At 45.0% G+C, this 19,189-nt stretch overlaps 1 protein-coding gene across 4 annotated transcripts; it reads right to left on the minus strand.

The window, feature by feature from the left end:
* Window positions 1-2,326: 2,326 nt before the first annotated feature.
* Window positions 2,327-18,045, minus strand: LOC123429238 (translation initiation factor eIF-2B subunit beta). 4 transcript variants are annotated; one of them, XM_045113303.1, is made up of 9 exons: window positions 17,869-18,042; window positions 17,628-17,782; window positions 13,886-14,167; window positions 13,523-13,652; window positions 12,962-13,069; window positions 12,757-12,859; window positions 12,553-12,678; window positions 10,620-10,813; window positions 2,327-2,766 (listed from the first exon to the last, which is right to left on the minus strand). In XM_045113303.1, exons 1-9 carry the CDS (start codon window positions 17,919-17,921, stop codon window positions 2,676-2,678), a joined length of 1,242 nt encoding a protein of 413 aa, XP_044969238.1. In that variant the 5' UTR covers window positions 17,922-18,042; the 3' UTR covers window positions 2,327-2,675. The 4 variants fall into 4 exon arrangements, with proteins under 4 accessions (XP_044969238.1, XP_044969246.1, XP_044969231.1 ...); XM_045113311.1 differs by having other exon boundaries at window positions 2,678-2,766; window positions 10,620-10,709; window positions 17,869-18,044; XM_045113296.1 differs by lacking the exon at window positions 2,327-2,766 and adding an exon at window positions 3,637-4,136 and having other exon boundaries at window positions 17,869-18,044.
* Between the last annotated feature and the right edge of the window lie 1,144 nt (window positions 18,046-19,189).

Consider the following 19,189-nt stretch of genomic DNA (forward strand, 5'->3'; position numbering starts at 1 on the left):
GGACAAGAGGTAATGGGTAAGTGCCTCTGCGGTTTTCCCCTTTATGTGGAGAACGCGGGGCCGCCTCTTGGCAAGCCAGAAACCACCCCTGTACGTACGCGGGCGTTTCGGTCACTCTGCTCATGTCCCCCATGTCGCGCTTTCAACGCGTGTCGTGGGGGGGGGGGCAGAACGCAGTAATGGTAAAATTTACACCCGCGGATCTCGGTCACGCGTGCCGTGCACTGTTTGGGCCTAGCCCAACAACGCCCCGCACCCGTGTATGGCCTAGACCCGGGGGCTCTTGTCAGTGCACTAAAGTTTGGGCCTTGAGCGCTCCTTACTTGTGCACGGGCAGTTGTAGCCACACCCGCGGCAAGGCTTGCCGGGGGACTGCAGAAGACAAACACGAAGACGTCCAAGTCAACACCTAGAAGGCTGAAGACCGAAGGCTGAGGCCCCGGCAAGATCCTTGCCGGGGGAGGCTAGCGAAGCCCCGGCAACACGCGCTCCCGGCATGGTCCCATTCCGTCACCACTCGAGCGCAGCGACCAGCTGTCATTTTTCCCTTGATACGTGTCAATCTATCAGGATACATGTCGAGCGACATCTGAGGGATGAGCAGTGTTGATAGCACGCATCTCTGTCCCGTATCACGGGAGGTGTCGAAGCCTGACAAACATTTAATGTGCCTGCCCTGAGCATCACTAAGCATTGTACACCTCGTGCGTGCACTATTAACTATGCACCCCGTGGGTGTCCTGTTCCGCCACTCTTGGTGACCCCTTTGACCTATAAAAGGAGGCCCAAGGCCCAACTTAGAGGGGGATCAAGTATCTGGTATCTGATCTATTCGATACGCAATCTCTAGGGTTTTAGAGCTTCAGTACGTAGTTGTTCTGCATGGCATAACGCTTCGGTAGCTCGAATCTTAGAACACATACAATATACATAAAGCAGGAGTAGAGTTTTATGCTGCTCAACGGCCCAAACCTGGGTAAAACTCCCCTTTGCGCTTGATTGTTGGTTCTGCTCTTGGTGCAATCCTCTCCCCCCGCAGAACCATAAAGGGATCCACGCGATCCCATAGGTGTCGTGCTTCGTTGCCCAGACACTTAGGGGGGCTCCTTCCATTCACAAAAGACACCCCTTAAAAGACTCCCGGATAGTCATTTTCTTGGTGCGCCAACCGTTGTTGTGTATCGCGCGTTAGACACACCCTTTGTGTTTCTTTTTTTATCTCTACATGTGTTTTGGGGTTTTGTTTGTTTTACCGACAGTTGCTTGGTTTTTCCTAGGTTTTGGTGGATTTTTTTTTTTTGAGAGGGGGTGATGCTTTTCCACAAGAGGGTAATTGTGCTTCCCGAAAAGGAAAATGTTTGTCCAAAAGAAAGTGCAGCCCATGCTTCCACAAGATGCAAAGTTGTGCTTCCGAAAGAGGAAAAACAACACGTGTGTTTCAAAAAAAAGTACTGCATGTGCTTTCCTGAAAAGCGCACTTGTGCTTTCGGAAAAGAGAGAAAACACAAGTACGCTTTCACGAGAAACATACTTGCTTTGTGAAAGGGAAAAGGCACAATTGTACTTCCGAGAAAAAGTGAAAAAGCAAAACCGTGGTTCCAGGTTTTGTGCTTTTTTTCTCAATCTTTTAGTCTTTTTTACCCATTATTATTATTCTTTTTGTTTTCCGGTTTCGGCATTTTTTCTGGTTCTTATTTACTTTCAGTTTTTCGTGAAAAGAAAAGTTCATCGATACCTCCTAATATGGGACCTAGTTTCAATGCGACACAAGAAATCCAACAACAAAAACAAACAAAAACAGTTTATGATTCTGACACACGATTAAAAGACAAAACATTTTGAGAAAACATATCTGCAAAAAGATGGCAAAACTTCAAGGTAGCAACAAATGGCGCACTTGCAATGGGCCACTTGTTACCACCAAGGAAGCACATGGGTACCTCTAATTACTTATTTCTCACTGCCAACCTGGGCAACGAAGACCGCCTTGCTTGCTGTCTATCCATGGTAACGATCTCGTTCAATCTATGGTTACAGGCACACAGGTTTTTAAATACGATGTAATAGATATACTTTGAAATATAAACTCATTTATTTTACTTTATATGTAGTTCCTTGGTGAAATCCTTTAAAAGACTTATATTAAGAAACGGGGGAGTATATGTTTGGATGGCCACTTACCGATGCCAGCTTATATTGCAGACTTATAATGAGGAGTTTGCAATTTCATTAACAGATTGAATTTCTAACAACGACAGACGCCAGGCCGAAGTTCAATACTTTGGATCAGAGCAGACAAAATCTGTGCTAACCCAGCTCGCTACTCTTTTCTTCAAACTGTGACACTGCATTCTGCATCACTTACTGTATCTAGCTTCTACAGTTAATACAACTCACCGATTAAAGGTTGCGCTTGGCGCTCATTGCCTCAGCCGTTTACACAGAAAAACATGCCACAAAATTAAATTATCATAGGGAGCATGATGTTACACAACTGAACTTCCAGGGGAAAACAGGCGAATACACTGAAGAGAGCAGCCCATCCAACCTACATACAGGCAAAAAGAAGAACTGCAATGGTTGTGACGACATCATTTGGACTTCAACAAGACCCCACATTATCTTCATAAATATAAATGGTAACACACGAGTAGTCCACCGTGCCTTGTGTTCTTTTAAGATGTCGACTTCCGCCGAACTACCAAATCATCAGCTGAGTAGTACTCCGAAATAAGCCGGTACATATATGATGGACTGTGCCCGCCACTGTTTGGTAATGATTGGTAAGCGTTACAAAGGGCTTAGTAAAAAGAACAAAAATGGATGACATGTGTATAAATCAGTCCAGATTTTTGTTTTAAAAAATAAACAATTTATCATATTTAGTTCCGGCTACACTGCTGCTTATCAATTACTCCCTCTGTCCGGAAATACTCCTACTTGTCATAGGAATGGATGTATCTAGATGTATTTTAGTTCAAGATACATCCATTTTTACACATTTGTGCAACAAGTAATTCCGGACGGAGGGAATACAAATCATAGTTCTGAGTTTTTACCCATAAAGTATCACTTGATAGAATGTCATTTCATGCATAAACTCTAAAAAAATGGATATCAAGATATAGTCATAGTTTCATCACACTAGATGTTATGAACACGGTACTCCCTCCGTCCCAAAATTCTTGTCTTAGCTTTGTCTAGAAATGGATGTATCTAAATACTAGATACATCCATTTCTAGACAAAGCTAAGACATACTAGATACATCCATTTCTAGACAAAGCTAAGACAAGAATTTTGGGACGGAGGGAGTAGATGATATGTTGATGGCTCTGGACAGATGAGGTGCGACGCCCAGCCTAGCACAACAAGAACAGGGGAGAAACTTGGGGAGGATATGCTAGGCATTGTATAAGGCATGGCCAACAGGTAGCCCCAACCTACTTCCCACAGGTCCAGCTAGGTTCGGAATCCATGGTGGCAAACTGCTAGCCTGAAGGTGGCAACAAACTGTTAGCCTGAACAGGAGGCCGCTGCTTCAGTAAAGAAAGGAAGGAGAGAGAAGGAAAGGACAAAAGGGGCGTGAGAAGCTGGGGAAGAAGATAGCAAAGGCCGGGACCTGTGAGGCACCATGTGGGGTTGGACGGTAATCCTTATGGGCAATGGCCCTGGCTCTCCAAGCCTACGTGAATGTTAGGGGGCAGCACCTTGCTGCTGCCTCCATGGTACATGCTCTTACAAACTTGGAGGCTAAGCCAAGCTAACAAACTTCAGTAAATAAATAACTTGAGAACTAAGAAATATCTCTAAGAGAAGCTAAGGATAACTAGGGATACATATCCCCTTCAATTTCAGCTGTGACCCTCTCCTTGGTGACCTTATTCTGCCATATATCCCCACGTAACATCTCTCCCTTTTTGAACGAGCTGGACCAAGGCTACTGCTAGCCCCTTGCAGCCTTCATAGAAGTGTCTACTTTGCCGTCATCTGAATCTGGATCAATCACCAAGACAAAGAATTTCTTGCAGCCGTGACCAGCCATGCTGGGTTGCCATCATTGCTGGTTTTAGCATGCAGCCGTGGGTGGGTGGGCTGCTGGAGCTGCTACTCTTGCCGGTCCTCGAGGTGGTACTACTGAAATTGCAGGTGCAGGTGGAGCTCCGTGTTAGAGTTGTAATATAAGTCATGTACCCTTTTGTATTTATCCCAATATATAAGGGGTTTCCTGCATATAGTCCATCACCTGTACATGTATATATACCGGCCTATGGCCTCATGGGAATACAAGTTGTTTATTCCTAGCATGGTATTAGAGCCTTAGGGTTTTTTCTCGCACGCGCAACTCGTGCTCCGATCCAATCTCGTCTCCCCCGCAGTCGCCATCCGTCTCGTCCGCATCTGGCGTCTGAGGCTGCCGCTCGCGTCAAAGACGCTCCTGGCCGCATTGCTCCAGACCGATCCGCTCCTGGCCGAAGACGCTCCTGGCCGCTCCTGATCGAGGCTTCCTGGTGGTTCCCGTACACATCGCTTACTCGGTCACCGCTGTTGGTTTTTGTCCCAATCTGGAGACAAACCAGACGGCTCTTGCACTGCTGGATAACATCCCGATCTGGAGTCAAACCAGGCAGTTGATCCGGCCAGGCTCACAGCACGTGGGTCTCCACCGGTTCCATAAAACTACTGCCTGGTAGCTCCCGCGGACACCAGCTCCCGATCTCGTCGCCCCCCGGCTGCTGCCTTCGTCGGATTTCGCCGGACTCTTCTGTCGCGACGTGATCAAAAAAAAAAACAAAAAAAAATGTCTGCTGCATCCGGCTACGTTGTTGTTCCTCGTTGTCCAGTGATCTTTGATGGCACTAACTACACCGAGTTCATTGGCTTCATGCGCATTCACATGCGTGGCATCCGTCTATGGGGTGTTCTTTCTGGCGAGGTTTGCTGTCCGCCATGTCCGGTTCCTCCCGTGGCTCCCACTCCGCCGACCCCACCGGCTCTTCCTGCGGATGCTTCTCAGACCGCAAAGGATTAGGCTAAACTTGCTGATCAGGCCGCTCTGAGTGCTTATGATGAGAAGGTCTTGGCTTATGAGGAGGCTCTTCAGGTGTATCGTGCTGCTCTGACAGTTTACACCCAGTGGCTTGATGATGATGCCCGTGTTGCAGCTGTTCTCACTGCTAGTGTTCTGCCTCAGTTTGCTTCTGAGTTTCTGGGCCTTCCTACTGTATCTGAGATGTGGACCCATCTTCGTCAACGCTATCAGCCCTCTGGTGATGCCTTATACCTCTCTATGATTCGTCACGAGCATGCTCTTCAGCAGGGTGACTCTACTGTTGATGACTTCTATGCACAGAGTTTTGCTATCTGGCGCCAGCTCGATTCTCTCCGCACTGCTGGTTGTCGTACTTGCCCCTGTTGCCAGGCTGTCTAGGCCAACTTGGAGTTTCATCGCGTCTACGAGTTCCTCTGTCGGCTCCGTAAGGAGTTTGAGCCCCGGCGTGCTCAGTTGTTTGCTCGTGGCCGTATTTCTCTCATGGAGGCGCTTTCTGAGATTCGTGCTGAGGAGACTCGCTTACGTGGTGCTGGTTTGCTGGAGGTTCCCTCGGTGCTCGCTGCTCGGTCTCCTTCTACGCCACCTGCTGCACCGACACCTTCTCGCTCGAGTGCTCCGCCGCTCTTGCCCACTCCTTCTGGAGGCTCAGGTCGCCCCCACCCACATTGTGGCTACTGCAACAATGATGGTCATATTGAGCCCCACTGCTACACGAAGAAGAAACACTTGCGCAAGGCGCGATCATCATCTACAGAGACTTCGTCATCTACCTCGACAGCTTCAGCCATCGCTTTGACTGAGCAGGATATTCTGAGACTTAAGCGTCTGCTCGCTGCTTCAGGTTCTTCCTCGACGGGTACTGCTGGTTCTGTGACTACAGCTTCCCGCACTGAGCAACCACCTTCTACACAGTCAGGTACATCCCCATGGGTTCTGGACTCTGGAGCTTCCTTTCATATGACTTCTAATTCTTCCACTCTGTCCTCTCTTCGATCACTTGATTCTCCTGTTCATGTCCTCACCGCTGATGGTACTCCCCTTCCTGTCGTTAGTAGAGGCACTCTTACCACTCCTTATTCTGTTCCTGATGTTGCTCATGTTCCTCGACTTACCATGAATCTGTTTTCCGCTGGTCAACTTGTTGATTCTGGTTGTCGTGTCATCCTTGACCTTGACTCTTGTTATGTCCAGGACCGTCGCACGCACACTCTGGTTGGGGCTGGTCCTCGCCGCCGTGATTCTGAGGGTCTTTGGGAGTTGGACTGGCTTCATGTTCCTTCCGTTGCCAACTCTATCGCCAGTTCTTCTGCTTTGGTCGCCTCGGCTACTGGTTCCTTCCAGCAGTGGCATCATCGACTTGGTCATCTGTGTGGTTCTCGTTTGTCGTCCTTAGTTCGTCGAGGTCTTCTGGGGTCTGTCTCAGGAGATGCCTCTTTAGAGTGTCAGGGTTGTCGTCTTGGCAAGCAGATTCAGTTACCATATCCCCACTAGTGAGTCAGTGTCTAAGCGTCCTTTTGATTTAGTTCATTCCGATGTATGGGGTCCGGCTCCCTTCGCTTTGAAAGGGGGCCATAAATACTATATTATTTTCATAGATGACTTCTCTCGTTACACATGGCTTTATTTCATGACTTCTCGTGGTGAGGTGTTGTCCATTTATAAGCGTTTTGCTGCCATGGTTCATACTCAGTTCTCTTCTCCTGTTCGTGTGTTCCGTGCTGACTCCGCTGGCGAGTATATCTCTAAGATGTTGCGTGGTGTTCTTGCTGAGCAAGGGACTCTCTCTCAATTCTCTTGTCCTGGTGCTCACGCTCAGAATGGCGTGGCTGAGCGCAAGCATCGTCATCTTCTTGAGACGGCTCGTGCATTGATGATTGCTGCCTCTCTCCCGCCTCATTTTTGGGCTGAGGCCGTCTCCACCTCCACCTATCTCATCAATTTCCAGCCTTCCGCTGCTCTACAGGGTGGTGTTCCTTTCGAGCGTCTTTTTGATCGTTCTCCCGATTATTCGATGCTTCGCTTGTTTGGTTGTGTTTGCTATGTTCTTCTTGCTCCCCGCGAACGCACCAAACTGACCGCTCAATCTGTTGAGTGTGTCTTCTTAGGCTATAGTGATGAGCATAAGGGCTATCGTTGTTGGGATCCTATCGGTCGTCGGATGTGTATCTCTCGAGATGTGACTTTTGATGAGTCTCGTCCCTTCTACCCACGCCCATCTTCCTCAACTTTTTCAGTGGAGGATATCTCTTTCCTCACTTTTCCTGACACACCTATCACACCCGTCGAGCCTTTGCCTCTTCGTTCCGCTCCCTCTGCTTCTCCACCTCCAGTCGATTTGTCGCCACCATCTTCCACGGTCTCCTCGTCTAGCATGTCACCAGATTCTACACCTTCATCTCCGGTGACTTCTTCGTCGCCACTCCCCGATTCTATCTCGATGATTCCTCCTTCCATTGTTCCATCTTTTCCTCAGTGTTACACTCGTCGTTCACGTTCTGTGGATGCCTCTGTGGATGTCTCATCATCCTCGTCTCAGCCTACTTATGGCTTGCGTTCTCGTCCCCGTCCACCTGTTGATCACCTTGGATTTTCCACCGCTGGTGCTGCCGTTCTTGAGCCGACTACTTATCATCAGGTTGTTGTTCATCCTGAATGGCAGTTTGAGATGGCAGAGGAGATTGCTGCTCTTGAACACACTGGTACGTGGAATCTTGTTTCCCTTCCTCCCGGAGTCCGTCCCATCACTTGTAAGTGGGTCTACAAGGTTAAGACTCGCTCTGATGGTTCTCTTGAGCGTCACAGAGCTCGTCTTGTGGCTCGTGGTTTTCAGCAGGAGCATGGTCGTGATTATGACGAGACTTTTGCTCCTGTGGCTCATATGACCATTGTTCGTACACTTCTTGCCGTGGCCTCTACACGCCACTGGTCTATCTCTCAGCTTGATGTTAAGAATGCTTTTCTTAATGGTGAGCTGCGTGAGGAGGTGTACATGCATCCACCACCTGGGTATTCTGTTCCTGATGGCATGGTATGTCGTCTACGTCGCTCTCTCTATGGCCTTAAGCAAGCCCCATGCGCCTGGTTTGAGCGTTTTGCCTCTGTGGTGACTGCCGCTGGTTTTTCACCCAGTGTTCATGATCCAGCCTTGTTTATTCACCTTTCTCCTCGTGGTCGGACTCTTCTTCTCTATGTTTATGCCGCTAATTTCTTGGGATTGAAGTCTCTTCTACCTCTGATGGCTTTTTTATATCCCAGGAAAAGTACATCCAGGATCTTCTTGCTCGTGCTGCTCTTACTGATTAGCGCATTGTTGAGACTCCTATGGAGCTCAATGTTCACCTCTCTGCTACTGATGGCGATCCCCTGCCTGACCCGACGCGTTATCGTCATCTTGTTGGCAGTCTTGTTTATCTAGCTGTCACTCGTCCGGATATCTCTTATCCGGTTCATATTCTGAGTCAGTTCGTCTCTGCTCCCACATCGGTTCACTATAGTCATCTCCTCCGTGTTCTCCGATATCTTCGGGGCACGATCTCTCACCGTCTATTCTTTCCTCGCTCCAGTTCTTTACAGCTTCAGGCCTATTCGGATGCTACGTGGGCTAGTGATCCTTCAGATCGCCGCTCACTTTCTGCTTGCTGTGTTTTTCTTTGTGGTTCTCTCATTGCCTGGAAGACGAAGAAACAGATTGCAGTTTCCCGTTCGAGTGCAGAGGCTGAGTTGCGAGCAATGGCTCTTTTGACGGCAGAGGTGACTTGGTTACCGTGGTTACTTCAGGATTTTGGTGTTTCTGTCACTACACCGACTATGCTCTTATCTGACAGTACAGGTGTTATTAGCATTGCGTGTGATCCTGTGAAGCATGAGCTCACCAAGCATATTGGTGTTGATGCTTTCTATGTGCGCGCTGCTGTGCAGGATCGGGTTGTTGCTCTTCAGTATGTGCCTTCCAAGTTACAGTTGGCGGATTTCCTGACGAAGGCCCAGACTAGAGCACAACATGGCTTTTATCTCTCCAAACTCAGTGTTGTTCATCCACCATGAGTTTGAGGGGGGTGTTAGAGTTATAATATAAGTCATGTACCCTTTTGTATTTATCCCAATATATAAGGGGTTTCCTGCATATAGTCCATCACCTGTACATGTATATATACCGGCCTATGGCCTCATGGGAATACAAGTTGCTTATTCCTAACACTCCGAAGTCTGGGAATGGCTGGCAAACACCTAGTGCTACTTGTTGGGCTGTTGGGGGCGTCCACTGTCGTCGCTTGCACAAGCGAGCCAAACTCATGGCGTCCAGCAGGCTATCCGGTCTCCACATCTCCACGTCAAGCTGTAAAGATTCCTGCAGGGTAGTGGCGTAGATGGAAACCACCTGATCCTCCGGGAGTTCTGGCGCCCAGCACAAGAGGGCATTGAGCTTCTTGTTGTACTCCGACACCGTGCCTGTGTGCTTGAAAGAGATGACTTCTCATAAGGTGAGGGCATTGAGCTTCTTGTTGTACTCTGCCACCGTGCTTGTGTGCTTGAAGGAGATGCTTCTCATAGGGTGCTGCTGCAAGCTGGCGGTCTGAACTGAATATTTATCAATTCAGCAATGCGATGCCAGGTTGAAATTCATGGGCGCCCTTGTACTGGTGGTACCACAAGTGTTCGTCGCCTGTCAGGTGGAAGGAGGTGATGCCCACTTTGTCGGTGGAGTCCGTACGCTGCGTGTCGAAGAATTGTTCGCCGCGGTTCAACAAAATCAGCGAGTTAACTTCCCCGCCATAGATGGGAAACTCGATCTTGAAGAAGCGCGGGGGATGGTTGTTGGCCGCCTTGAGATTGGTTTCCGAGAGGGACAGTACTCCATTAACTCCCTTCTTGTCGTCGGTGGAGCCAGATCCCTTGTATCATGCCATTCTCTAGCTTGTTGGCAGCCAGATTGTGGGCATGGACCTACTGGATGGTGTCCCACGGATCACCACACAGGGAGTCAGGCTTCTTGCCCTGGTCACCATCTGTTTGTCCATTCCATCCAGAAGCTTCATAGGGAGATAAGGGCGGTGTTAATCTTATCGATATCTGCAGCAGTAGCGACCGCCGTGACCGAACCAAATCTGGTACCAAGATGTTATGAACGTGGTAGATGGTAGGTAGATGGCCATGTACAGATGAGGCATGACGCTCAGCCAAGAGGAGGGTGCCACACAACACAAGGGGAGAAACTTGGGGAGGATAATTGGGACTATTTTTCTGCTTGTCTATTGACTGATACTGATGGGCATTATATAGCCAGCTTACAAGTTTGGAATCCAAGACAAACTAACAAACTTTATTTAGTAAATAAATAACTTGAAAAAGAAGAAATATCTCCAAGAGAATTAACTGCTAAGGATAACTAGGGATGATATCCCCTTAAATTTAAGCCGTGACCCCACATAACAACTCATGGAACTACAAGACAAGGCACAAACTATTCTAAGTGTGCATTTTTCCAAACTTAACTCTCAAGGCAAAGCTGCACCAGACACAAGCTTCTTTGTTGACAAATCCCAAATGTAGGAGCAGAAAGAACTTACGTATCAGTGATGAAAAGGCTGACGAGCTTCGGAGGCACATAGTCAAACGTTGGATTGGCAACATTTAGAAGAGGAGTACCATCCTGAGTACTGAAGTTCATGCAATTTGAGAACTCGCCAAAGTCAAGCAAATCAGATGGTGATTTAAGCTCATTCAGTAAAACCTCCGGGTTGTGCGGATACAAAGGACACAACTGTTAAGTAAAGAATATTAAGGTATGAACATTATAACAGCAAACAACTATCTCTTTTAAGTACATATATGAACAAAAGGAATACTCATAGCTTGCAAGGCATAAAGCCTTCTACTGATGATTCAACTGATAGCTCTGCAGTCATATACTACATGTTATTATCATCTGCCAGAAGCCCCAGGGTTATTACTCAGAGGATCAAGCCTTAGTTAACTGGAGAACACAAAATCCAGTTGTCTAGTCTAGTTGATATGCTAAGAAAATCCTCCTCCTCAATACATTATAAACTAGAAAAAAGAAGAGCAAACATAATGAAATGCACCATACATTTTGAGATATACGCATAACTCAGACAATAGAACCTGTCAGTATCAAAGTCGCATCCTGACAACTGAGATAACCAGAATATTTGCGGGGAAGAGTAAGTGACCAAGTTCACAACACATTTTCGTATTGGAGCTAGTAAGATGCCCGTGCTACGCTATAGAACCAAAAAACAATATAGAACACAGTTTACTCAGGTTATATTCACTCTGGTGCGTTAATTTACAAAATTATAGACAATGGACAAAGGAACTACTATTACATGTGAGGCAAATTAGAACAAGCTCCATAGACCGGAAGAACCTTGGTAACCTTCGCTCTCAAGATGCGATAAGCTTTGGCACGAAAATGTTTTCAAATTCGAATTTTAAACACTCACTCCTTTTCCATCCTTGTTTAAAATTCGAATTTGACAACCTTTTCGTGCCAAAGCTTATCGCAACGACCACCAAATCAGATGTTTAGAAGTAGAAAATATTTGGTTGAGGCACAATTATAATGATATTTCCGTGACATGGCAAACATAGTATCACACCGTGACTTATTAGTGCCTACTTTTGCCTTTCATTTACTGTATATGCACACACAATTTTTATCAGAACCCAAACAACTACATGCGTACATTGACCAAACACTATGCCTTCAGAATAACGGGAAAGCTTATATCGCCAACACTTGCCCTTTCCCCAATAATTTTCTGGCATTGGGGGAACTGGGCCAAAAAAACAGCTCCAACGGCTCCCCTTTACCCAAAAAATTGGTGATCACCAAAAAACCAGCCCAACTCCCCTATATGGAGGGAGAGTTGGCTCTCTCCCAATACATGACACGTCAGTGCGCCACCGCCCGAGCGTCGCCGCCGCCCGCACGTCACCGCCGCCGGACCACCGTCGGAAAGCCACGAGAGTACCACCGTGCCACAGCCACCGCCACCGTCCGCCATGCTACCACCGAAGAGAGAGAGGTATCCAATCGATAAGAGGGTCCCATATGTCAGGTTGGTTATTGTAGCTCGGGTTAATTGGGGATCTGTGAAAGCATCTATCCCCAATAACCAAAGAAGTGTTACTGGGGAGCCCCAATAAATAGTTATTGGGGGAGTTTTATTGGGGATCTGCTGGAGATGCTCTTAGGATGAAAACATTGCAATAAGACTTTTACATCGCAAATATAGTATAGCACCATGACTTATTTGTGCCCCCATCTTTTACTATGGTCTATAGACATTGGAACAAGTTGGTTAACAACAGAATAACATACACAACTTTTATCAGAACCCAAACAACCATATGAGTATGTTGACTAAACACACTATGCCTTCAGAATAACAGGAATGTATATATTGTTTTTTCTTTCGTAGGATGAAACCATTGCAATAAATACGAAAATTCAATGCATGACCTATAGAAATCGACCTTATGACTGCCAGCAACCACGACAAAGGGTACGGCATGCCTTTGAGCAGCAAGAGCAACCATATTCATCCCTACTGGTGCAATGACTCCACCGTTTGCCATTATTGCATGGACACCAACTATAACCTATAAGATAAATTATGAGTTAACAGTTGTAACAGAAACAAATATGTCTAAAAAACAATAATCAACCTGTGTACATACCATGTTAACTCGGGAGATCATAGCAAAAACCGCTGAATCTGTTATAACAGTAGTCTGTACACCTTTCTCGACCAGCTCCTTCGCAAGAGCATGTCCCTGATATCTGATTCAAGCATTGAACAACAACAATGAATCAAGCAAGGAGATTCAAAATACAAGAAATTAGTTCGCAATACAAGTTATACAACTGGCAAGGTGCACAAACCTTGGAGCACCTTCAGCAACAAATACACGAAAAGATCGCTTCTTCTCCTTTGCAGCATACAGAAACTCTTTCACAGTTCTAGAACGACCTAGAGTTAGGATAACCTCACTGTGGCAAACAAAAAGCATTGATTAGGCACAATTGGTATTTGAATCATGCGAACAGAATATTTCGGATAGTACTTAGGTGTTAAAAAGGGGAATCCAAATCTATATTTTAGATTAATGAATGCTGAGAAGCATTGAGCTTAAGTTAACACTAACAAAGTAAATAAGTCTATACGAACTTTGGTAGATTAAAATTATAACAACAAACATTTGTAAGAGAAGAAGGTACTGTAAGCAGAATAAAAAATTCTTTTGTCAGAGAAGAAGGTACTGTAATCACCGAGGTAGTTAAGAGGATTTTTAATCATTTAACATTGGGCACATGTTCTTCATAATACACATGCCAACCTTTTCCACAATCCCAGGTATATGAAAAAGTTAAAAATGTTTTCCATAAGATAGATGTGACTACTAATTAGTTTATGCATGTATGTTGGACAAAAGATGATCATACTTTTGGTGGATATGTTCGACAGCTTGCTCAGAAATCTGGTCATAACATGTATCAATCTCCTCAATAAGATCACCAATGGCAGCAATAACATCATGTTTTAGTTTCCGAGTTTTTAAGCTCTTATCTCCAGCTGCTTACATGGAACATGCAGAAATTCAGTGTCAACAATAACACAAAAATTGGAATGTACAGACCCTGAAAGAGTATCATAAACTTGAGAGTATTATTACGATATAAATAAATAAAAGGAACGCCTATTCAGGTTGGCTATAAGTACATGATTCAAACAATAAAGTATAACTACAAATGTCTGTTCAGTGTGGTATACATACAAAAAGAGAATTCTAGAGATCATGTATTTACTTTTCCCATCTGAATCCCCAGCTGATGATGAAGAATGTGAAAGTGCAGTGCTCACAGGAATATCATCCAGGAGAGTCTGCAATGAAGGTGCCCGAAGAGCGTTTCTAGCATGGGAAGCAAGAACAGCAGCAGATAAGGTAGGACGGTCATCATTTCCACTGTCACATTCATCATCGCTGACAGCTGTCACAGAAAGACCTTCAATACCAACTGCAGTAAAAGATATATCTTCCTCCTTTATTATATGCAAAACACGTCTCACAGTGTTGCCAACAGCGAGCTCTGCAAAAAGAAGAGAAAGAATTTATAAGGATAAAAGGCTGATATTACCTACACCACATATTATTCAACAACAACAACCAAGCCTTTCAGTCCCAAACAAGTTGGGGTAGGCTAGAGTTGAAACCCATAAGATCTCGAAACCAAGTCATGGCTCTGGAACGTGGATAGCTAACTTCCACGCACCCCTGTCCATGGCTAAGTCTTTGTCGATATTCTAAACCTTCAGGTCTCTCTTAACGGACTCCTCCCATGTCAAGTTTGGTCTACCACGACCCCTCTTAACATTCTCAGCACGCTTTATCCGTCCGCTATGCACCGGCGCTTCTGATGGCCTCCGTTGAATATGTCCAAACCATCTGAGACGATGCTGGACCAGCTTCTCTTCAATCGGTGCTACCCCAAGTCTCTCTCGTATATCGTCATTCCGTACCCGATCCTTCCTTGTGTGGCCACATATCCATCTCAACATGCGCATCTCTGCTACACCTAACTGTTGGATATGTCGTCTCTTGGTTGGCCAACACCACATATTATTCACTATACTGAAATTAGAGCTGAATAACAAGTGTCATCCTCTAGTCATGGTACGATCTGCTAGTATGACGAAACCATATTTATTTCTGACATGCATGTAACATTCAGCAATTGTTGTGAATCTTGCTGATTGATATATAACTACAGTTCAAATGCTAACTGCCAAGACGAGTAGGTCCTAATGGTGCTAGTGCCAACAAAACGAAAATATCGAACACGCAGGAGCTCTGCGTATCTTTTTATTAGAGAAGAAAAGGAAGGGGGGTACACTTAGTTCTTAGTGTACATGTGTGCATGTGAACAAAACAGAAAAACAACCAAAACCCAACCTAACCACTCAGGGCTGTCAAGAGGGAAAGCCCTCGAGCTCCAGCCATACCCCAAACTAATATTTGTCATGCTTGGGCAACACCATCGAAGACACAGCAATTTCTTTGCTTCCAAAGAGTCCAGGGCCCAAGAGAGATGAGAAAGTTGAGGCCTTGCTGCATCCTGCCATTAGTAGCCTCAGTAGCTCTGCTCCACCAATTGTCAAAAGACCTAACTTCAAGTGAGGGTGAGAGAGCTTGAAGACCAAAACGCCTCAAGAGGCTGAACCAGAATTGTCTGGCAAAAAACACAATCTGTGAGCAGGGAATCAATTATTTCATCCACCTGATCATAATGGGGGCAGCGCTCAGGATGCGGCAAACCTCTACAGTCCAACACTTTTTGTGCATCACTAATCAAAGGAAGAAACGGCATTTTCCTGGCGCCCAAGCTTTCTGAATGCACTCCCATGGCCTGAAGAGAACGGAGCCTTGGAAGAAACTTTCATAGGCTGAATGAGCGGAGTACTGCCGTGACGCAGAAAGGCGCCAACAATCAGTATCCTCCACGCCAAGCTGCAGCATAACCTCAGATAAAAGGTCCCAGAGGTTCAAGTATTCAACAATAACATTTGACCAAGAGGGAAAACTGAATATCCTAGACCCAACCGGTACCTGTTAGAGCCTTAGAGTACTGCATATATTTCACCGAGTGAAATAAGGAGGGGAATTCATAAACATGCCTTAACTGTTGGCTCTGGCCAAGGAAGAAGACTCCCACGCACAAGGAAGAAGAACACACAGAGACTTTGCGGAACTCATACACTGCATTTTCCTACTGTTCTATCTTCAACTGATTACAGGTGCCTTTTTAAAGGGGCACACACACACACACACACACACACACACGTTTGGCACTTGTTCAGCATCTCAGCCCAAACAGCATGCACGCAGCCGGCACTAACAAACTCCATGCAATCTATTCAATCAGCACAGGCACTCACGGCACTTGCACTTCAAGGCTGCATCTTCACTGTGTGCACAGGGCTGCTCCTGGTTCACTAAAGCACACACATACACGAACCAACTCCAGGAGGACATGCATGATTGCACTCGATTATTGACTTGCAGATGTTCTCATGCCGCTGCTACCTCACACTCTATCTATGTGCTTCTCAGCTGCTGATCCGCCCGTGGCATGACGCAACATACGAAATTTACCTGTGGCTAACACTGATGAAACTCTACGAATAATACCATGAAACTAGACTTATACAACAAGGTTAAGTCCAACACCAGCTCTCCTTATACTTCATCGAGATGATCAGGTCAGATAAATGAAGCTCACATGTCAAGAAAAGTTATTATCTCTTCCGGCCTAAACCTGGAGGAAGCTGATAAAATGCTTCAGCTGAACTAAGTGGTATGGAGGAAGTGGTGAGCTTTCGCTGCAACGATAGACCTGAAATCTAAGCAGTTTGACTGGTATCTCTCATACTGATACAACTTCTAAAAAACTATCTGTAAGAAAAGCCAGTGTTCAAAAAAGCGTTTTTAAGCGACGCTTAAGCGCTGAGCGATGACAAAGCGCTTCGCTTTTGCCCTAACCGGTAGATTAAGCTTTTTTAAAATTTTGACCAGAATTTGACTGTTTTTGAACTACTTATGCTTGTCTGCTTGCACAATAATGGCAATATCCCATTTATCTTATTATTAGGCTCTGTTTGGGAACTATTTCCTTCATATGCTGGCAAAATTATGGCCACATGATCTCTATTAGGCTATGACTATTTGAATTGAACTGCATTTTAGTTGTTATTTTGCTTGCCATTTGAACTTAATGTGTATTCGCTATGGTGTGAACTGTATTTTAGATGGCTATTCAATTACACATGTGCCATGTTTCCTATTTTCCTGTGTATATTATTTAGAATCTATCAAATTCTAGCCAATTTCAAAAAACGCTCAAGTGCGGTTAAGCTGCGCTTAAACGTCCAATGCTCTAAGCTGTGGCCTTCCGCTTTGCTTACACTTTCCGCTTTTTTGAACATTGAGAAAAGCATCTAGAAAGCTTGTTTTTATCTATCTTGACTGGCATGTCATTATCTGCTAACACTTATTTTTAACTGTAAGGGTTGTATACTTCTATGTTTAGTTCCGGAAAGTATGCAAATGAAGCCCTAGGTTTAGGTAAGTGGCAGAAAAATGTACTCCGGTAGTTAGAACAAAAGCTATATTACAGTCAGTCGATTTGTTAGTTAGAACAAAAGCTATATTACAGTCAGTCGATCATCCAAGCTTGAGAATAAGAAGCAAACAGTGTGCAAGACATTATCTACATGAAGATGACACGCACTAACCATATAATAAAAAGGAGCATCATACTTGAAATATTGAACTGTTCCCATAGATACATGAATGGAGTTAACACTTGGAGCAACGTAAAAAATCCATTAGCACAACAACACATTTCACTGAACCGAGTCCAACACCAGTGAAATATAAACTGTGACCAAACAATTCAGAAAAAAAAAGTAATAACATCCCAATTTAAAAGCAATGCGATGGGATCACAAATTCGTAAAAAAAAAAAAAAGAGTGAGGGCTTTTGGGCGCACCGATGGGATTGGCTGCGATGAGATGCTCCCCGACGGCATGGATGGCGTCGGCGAGAGCCGCCGCTTGGTTAGTGCTGCCCATCCGGTGCTGCGACACCACTGACCTCAGCAGCTCCGCCGTCTGCCGCGCCACGGCATGTGACCCCTCCACCTTACTGCCCACCCACAAACACACAAACAATGAGCACGCCAGGGTGGCGCCGACTCTGCACCGAATCGATCGGCGTGGGCAACTGCTTACCGGCGCTTGAGCTTGAGGACGAAGTCGCTGATGAGCGGCTGCATGTCCGGCATAGTGGCGTGCGGCTTCAACCGGAAGGCAGAGGGGGGCGGATCGGCGGCTTGGAAGGGAGAGGGCTTAGGGTTTCGAGACAGAAGGAGATGTCAGGGCAACTCCAAAAAAGGACACGGACACGTCACCGGACGATAGAGGCACCAAAACTAGAAAATACACTTGTGTTAAAAAAAATAGAAAATACACATGATCCCACAGTGGTAAAACAGTCTTATACAGTATTAGGTCTTGCATGTAAATTAGAGATGACAAGCTTATTTGTTAGTCTTATCTTTAATAACTATTTTCTATGTTTCTAAATACTTCCTCCGTCACGGTTTATTAGGTGTGTTTGTAAATTCTTTGTAGGGTTACACTACGCAGCGGCGCCGCATGTGCGTCTTGCCGTGTGGGCTAATCATCATCTACTAATCAGGTTATTTAAAAAAGCATTGCGATGGCTAAACCTAACTTTCTTCGTCATGTATGTATGCAATAATGTCATCAAGATTTTCTTTGATGTTTGAAATTCAAAAAGTTTTATCTATAAAACCGTTAATTCAATCGATGATTCGCTTTCACCATTGACTTTCTCGCGACGAGTTCTTCGAAACTAGATCCCATGTCGACATGTTTTGTCAACTTTTTTTTTCCGTTCGTACTTGCCACATTTTTTGACCCACTTGCCGTGTTATTAACCACTAACTTGCCTGAGAAAAATAACTTAATTGTCACATTTTAATGTTTTGCGTACAAAGTTTTGTAGCAGTTTTCATTATACATGATATAAAAGCATGTCATAGGTTTTGTTTGCCAATTTAAATATGCCAACTTGTCATATTTACATACAACTTTACGAGAAAACTATTTTATGTGCTTGTTAATTTAACTATGTCGAGTTGTCATATATACAAATGATGATCAAAAAAGATTTCTTGTTGTCACCGGTTTTTAATATGTTGAATTGTCATATTTTCTACGCGTAATCGCCTAAAAAAGTTGTTTGTACTTGTCAATTTGATTATGTCGAGATGTCATATTTATACGCAATTTCTAAAATTATGGCAATTAAGTTATTTTTTATCAGACAAGTAAGTACTTAATAATATGACAAGTAAATGCAACAAATGTGGTGAATACGAGCAAAAAAAAGTTATCGAAACATGTCGACATGGGATCTAGTTTTGAAGATTTCGTCGAAACAAAGTCAATGACGAAAACGGATCATCGATTGAATTAACGGTTTAAGAGATAAAAGTTTTTAAATTCTGATCATAGAAACAAAATT

Source organism: Hordeum vulgare, chromosome 1H, assembly GCF_904849725.1.
Source record: "Hordeum vulgare subsp. vulgare chromosome 1H, MorexV3_pseudomolecules_assembly, whole genome shotgun sequence".
Classification (NCBI taxonomy): domain Eukaryota; kingdom Viridiplantae; phylum Streptophyta; class Magnoliopsida; order Poales; family Poaceae; genus Hordeum; species Hordeum vulgare.

What these genes read in the sequence shown, in the direction of transcription:
- LOC123429238 (XM_045113296.1), bottom strand. Translation starts at nt 17,921, where the DNA reads ATGCCGGACATGCAGCCGCTCATCAGCGACTTCGTCCTCAAGCTCAAG. An exon ending in GTTGCTGAAGGTGCTCCAAG is followed by an intron (nt 12,860 to 12,961) that starts GTTTGTGCACCT and finishes TGCTTGAATCAG; the next exon opens with ATATCAGGGACATGCTCTTG. An exon ending in TGGTTGCTGGCAGTCATAAG is followed by an intron (nt 10,814 to 12,552) that starts GTCGATTTCTAT and finishes TTTACTTAACAG; the next exon opens with TTGTGTCCTTTGTATCCGCA.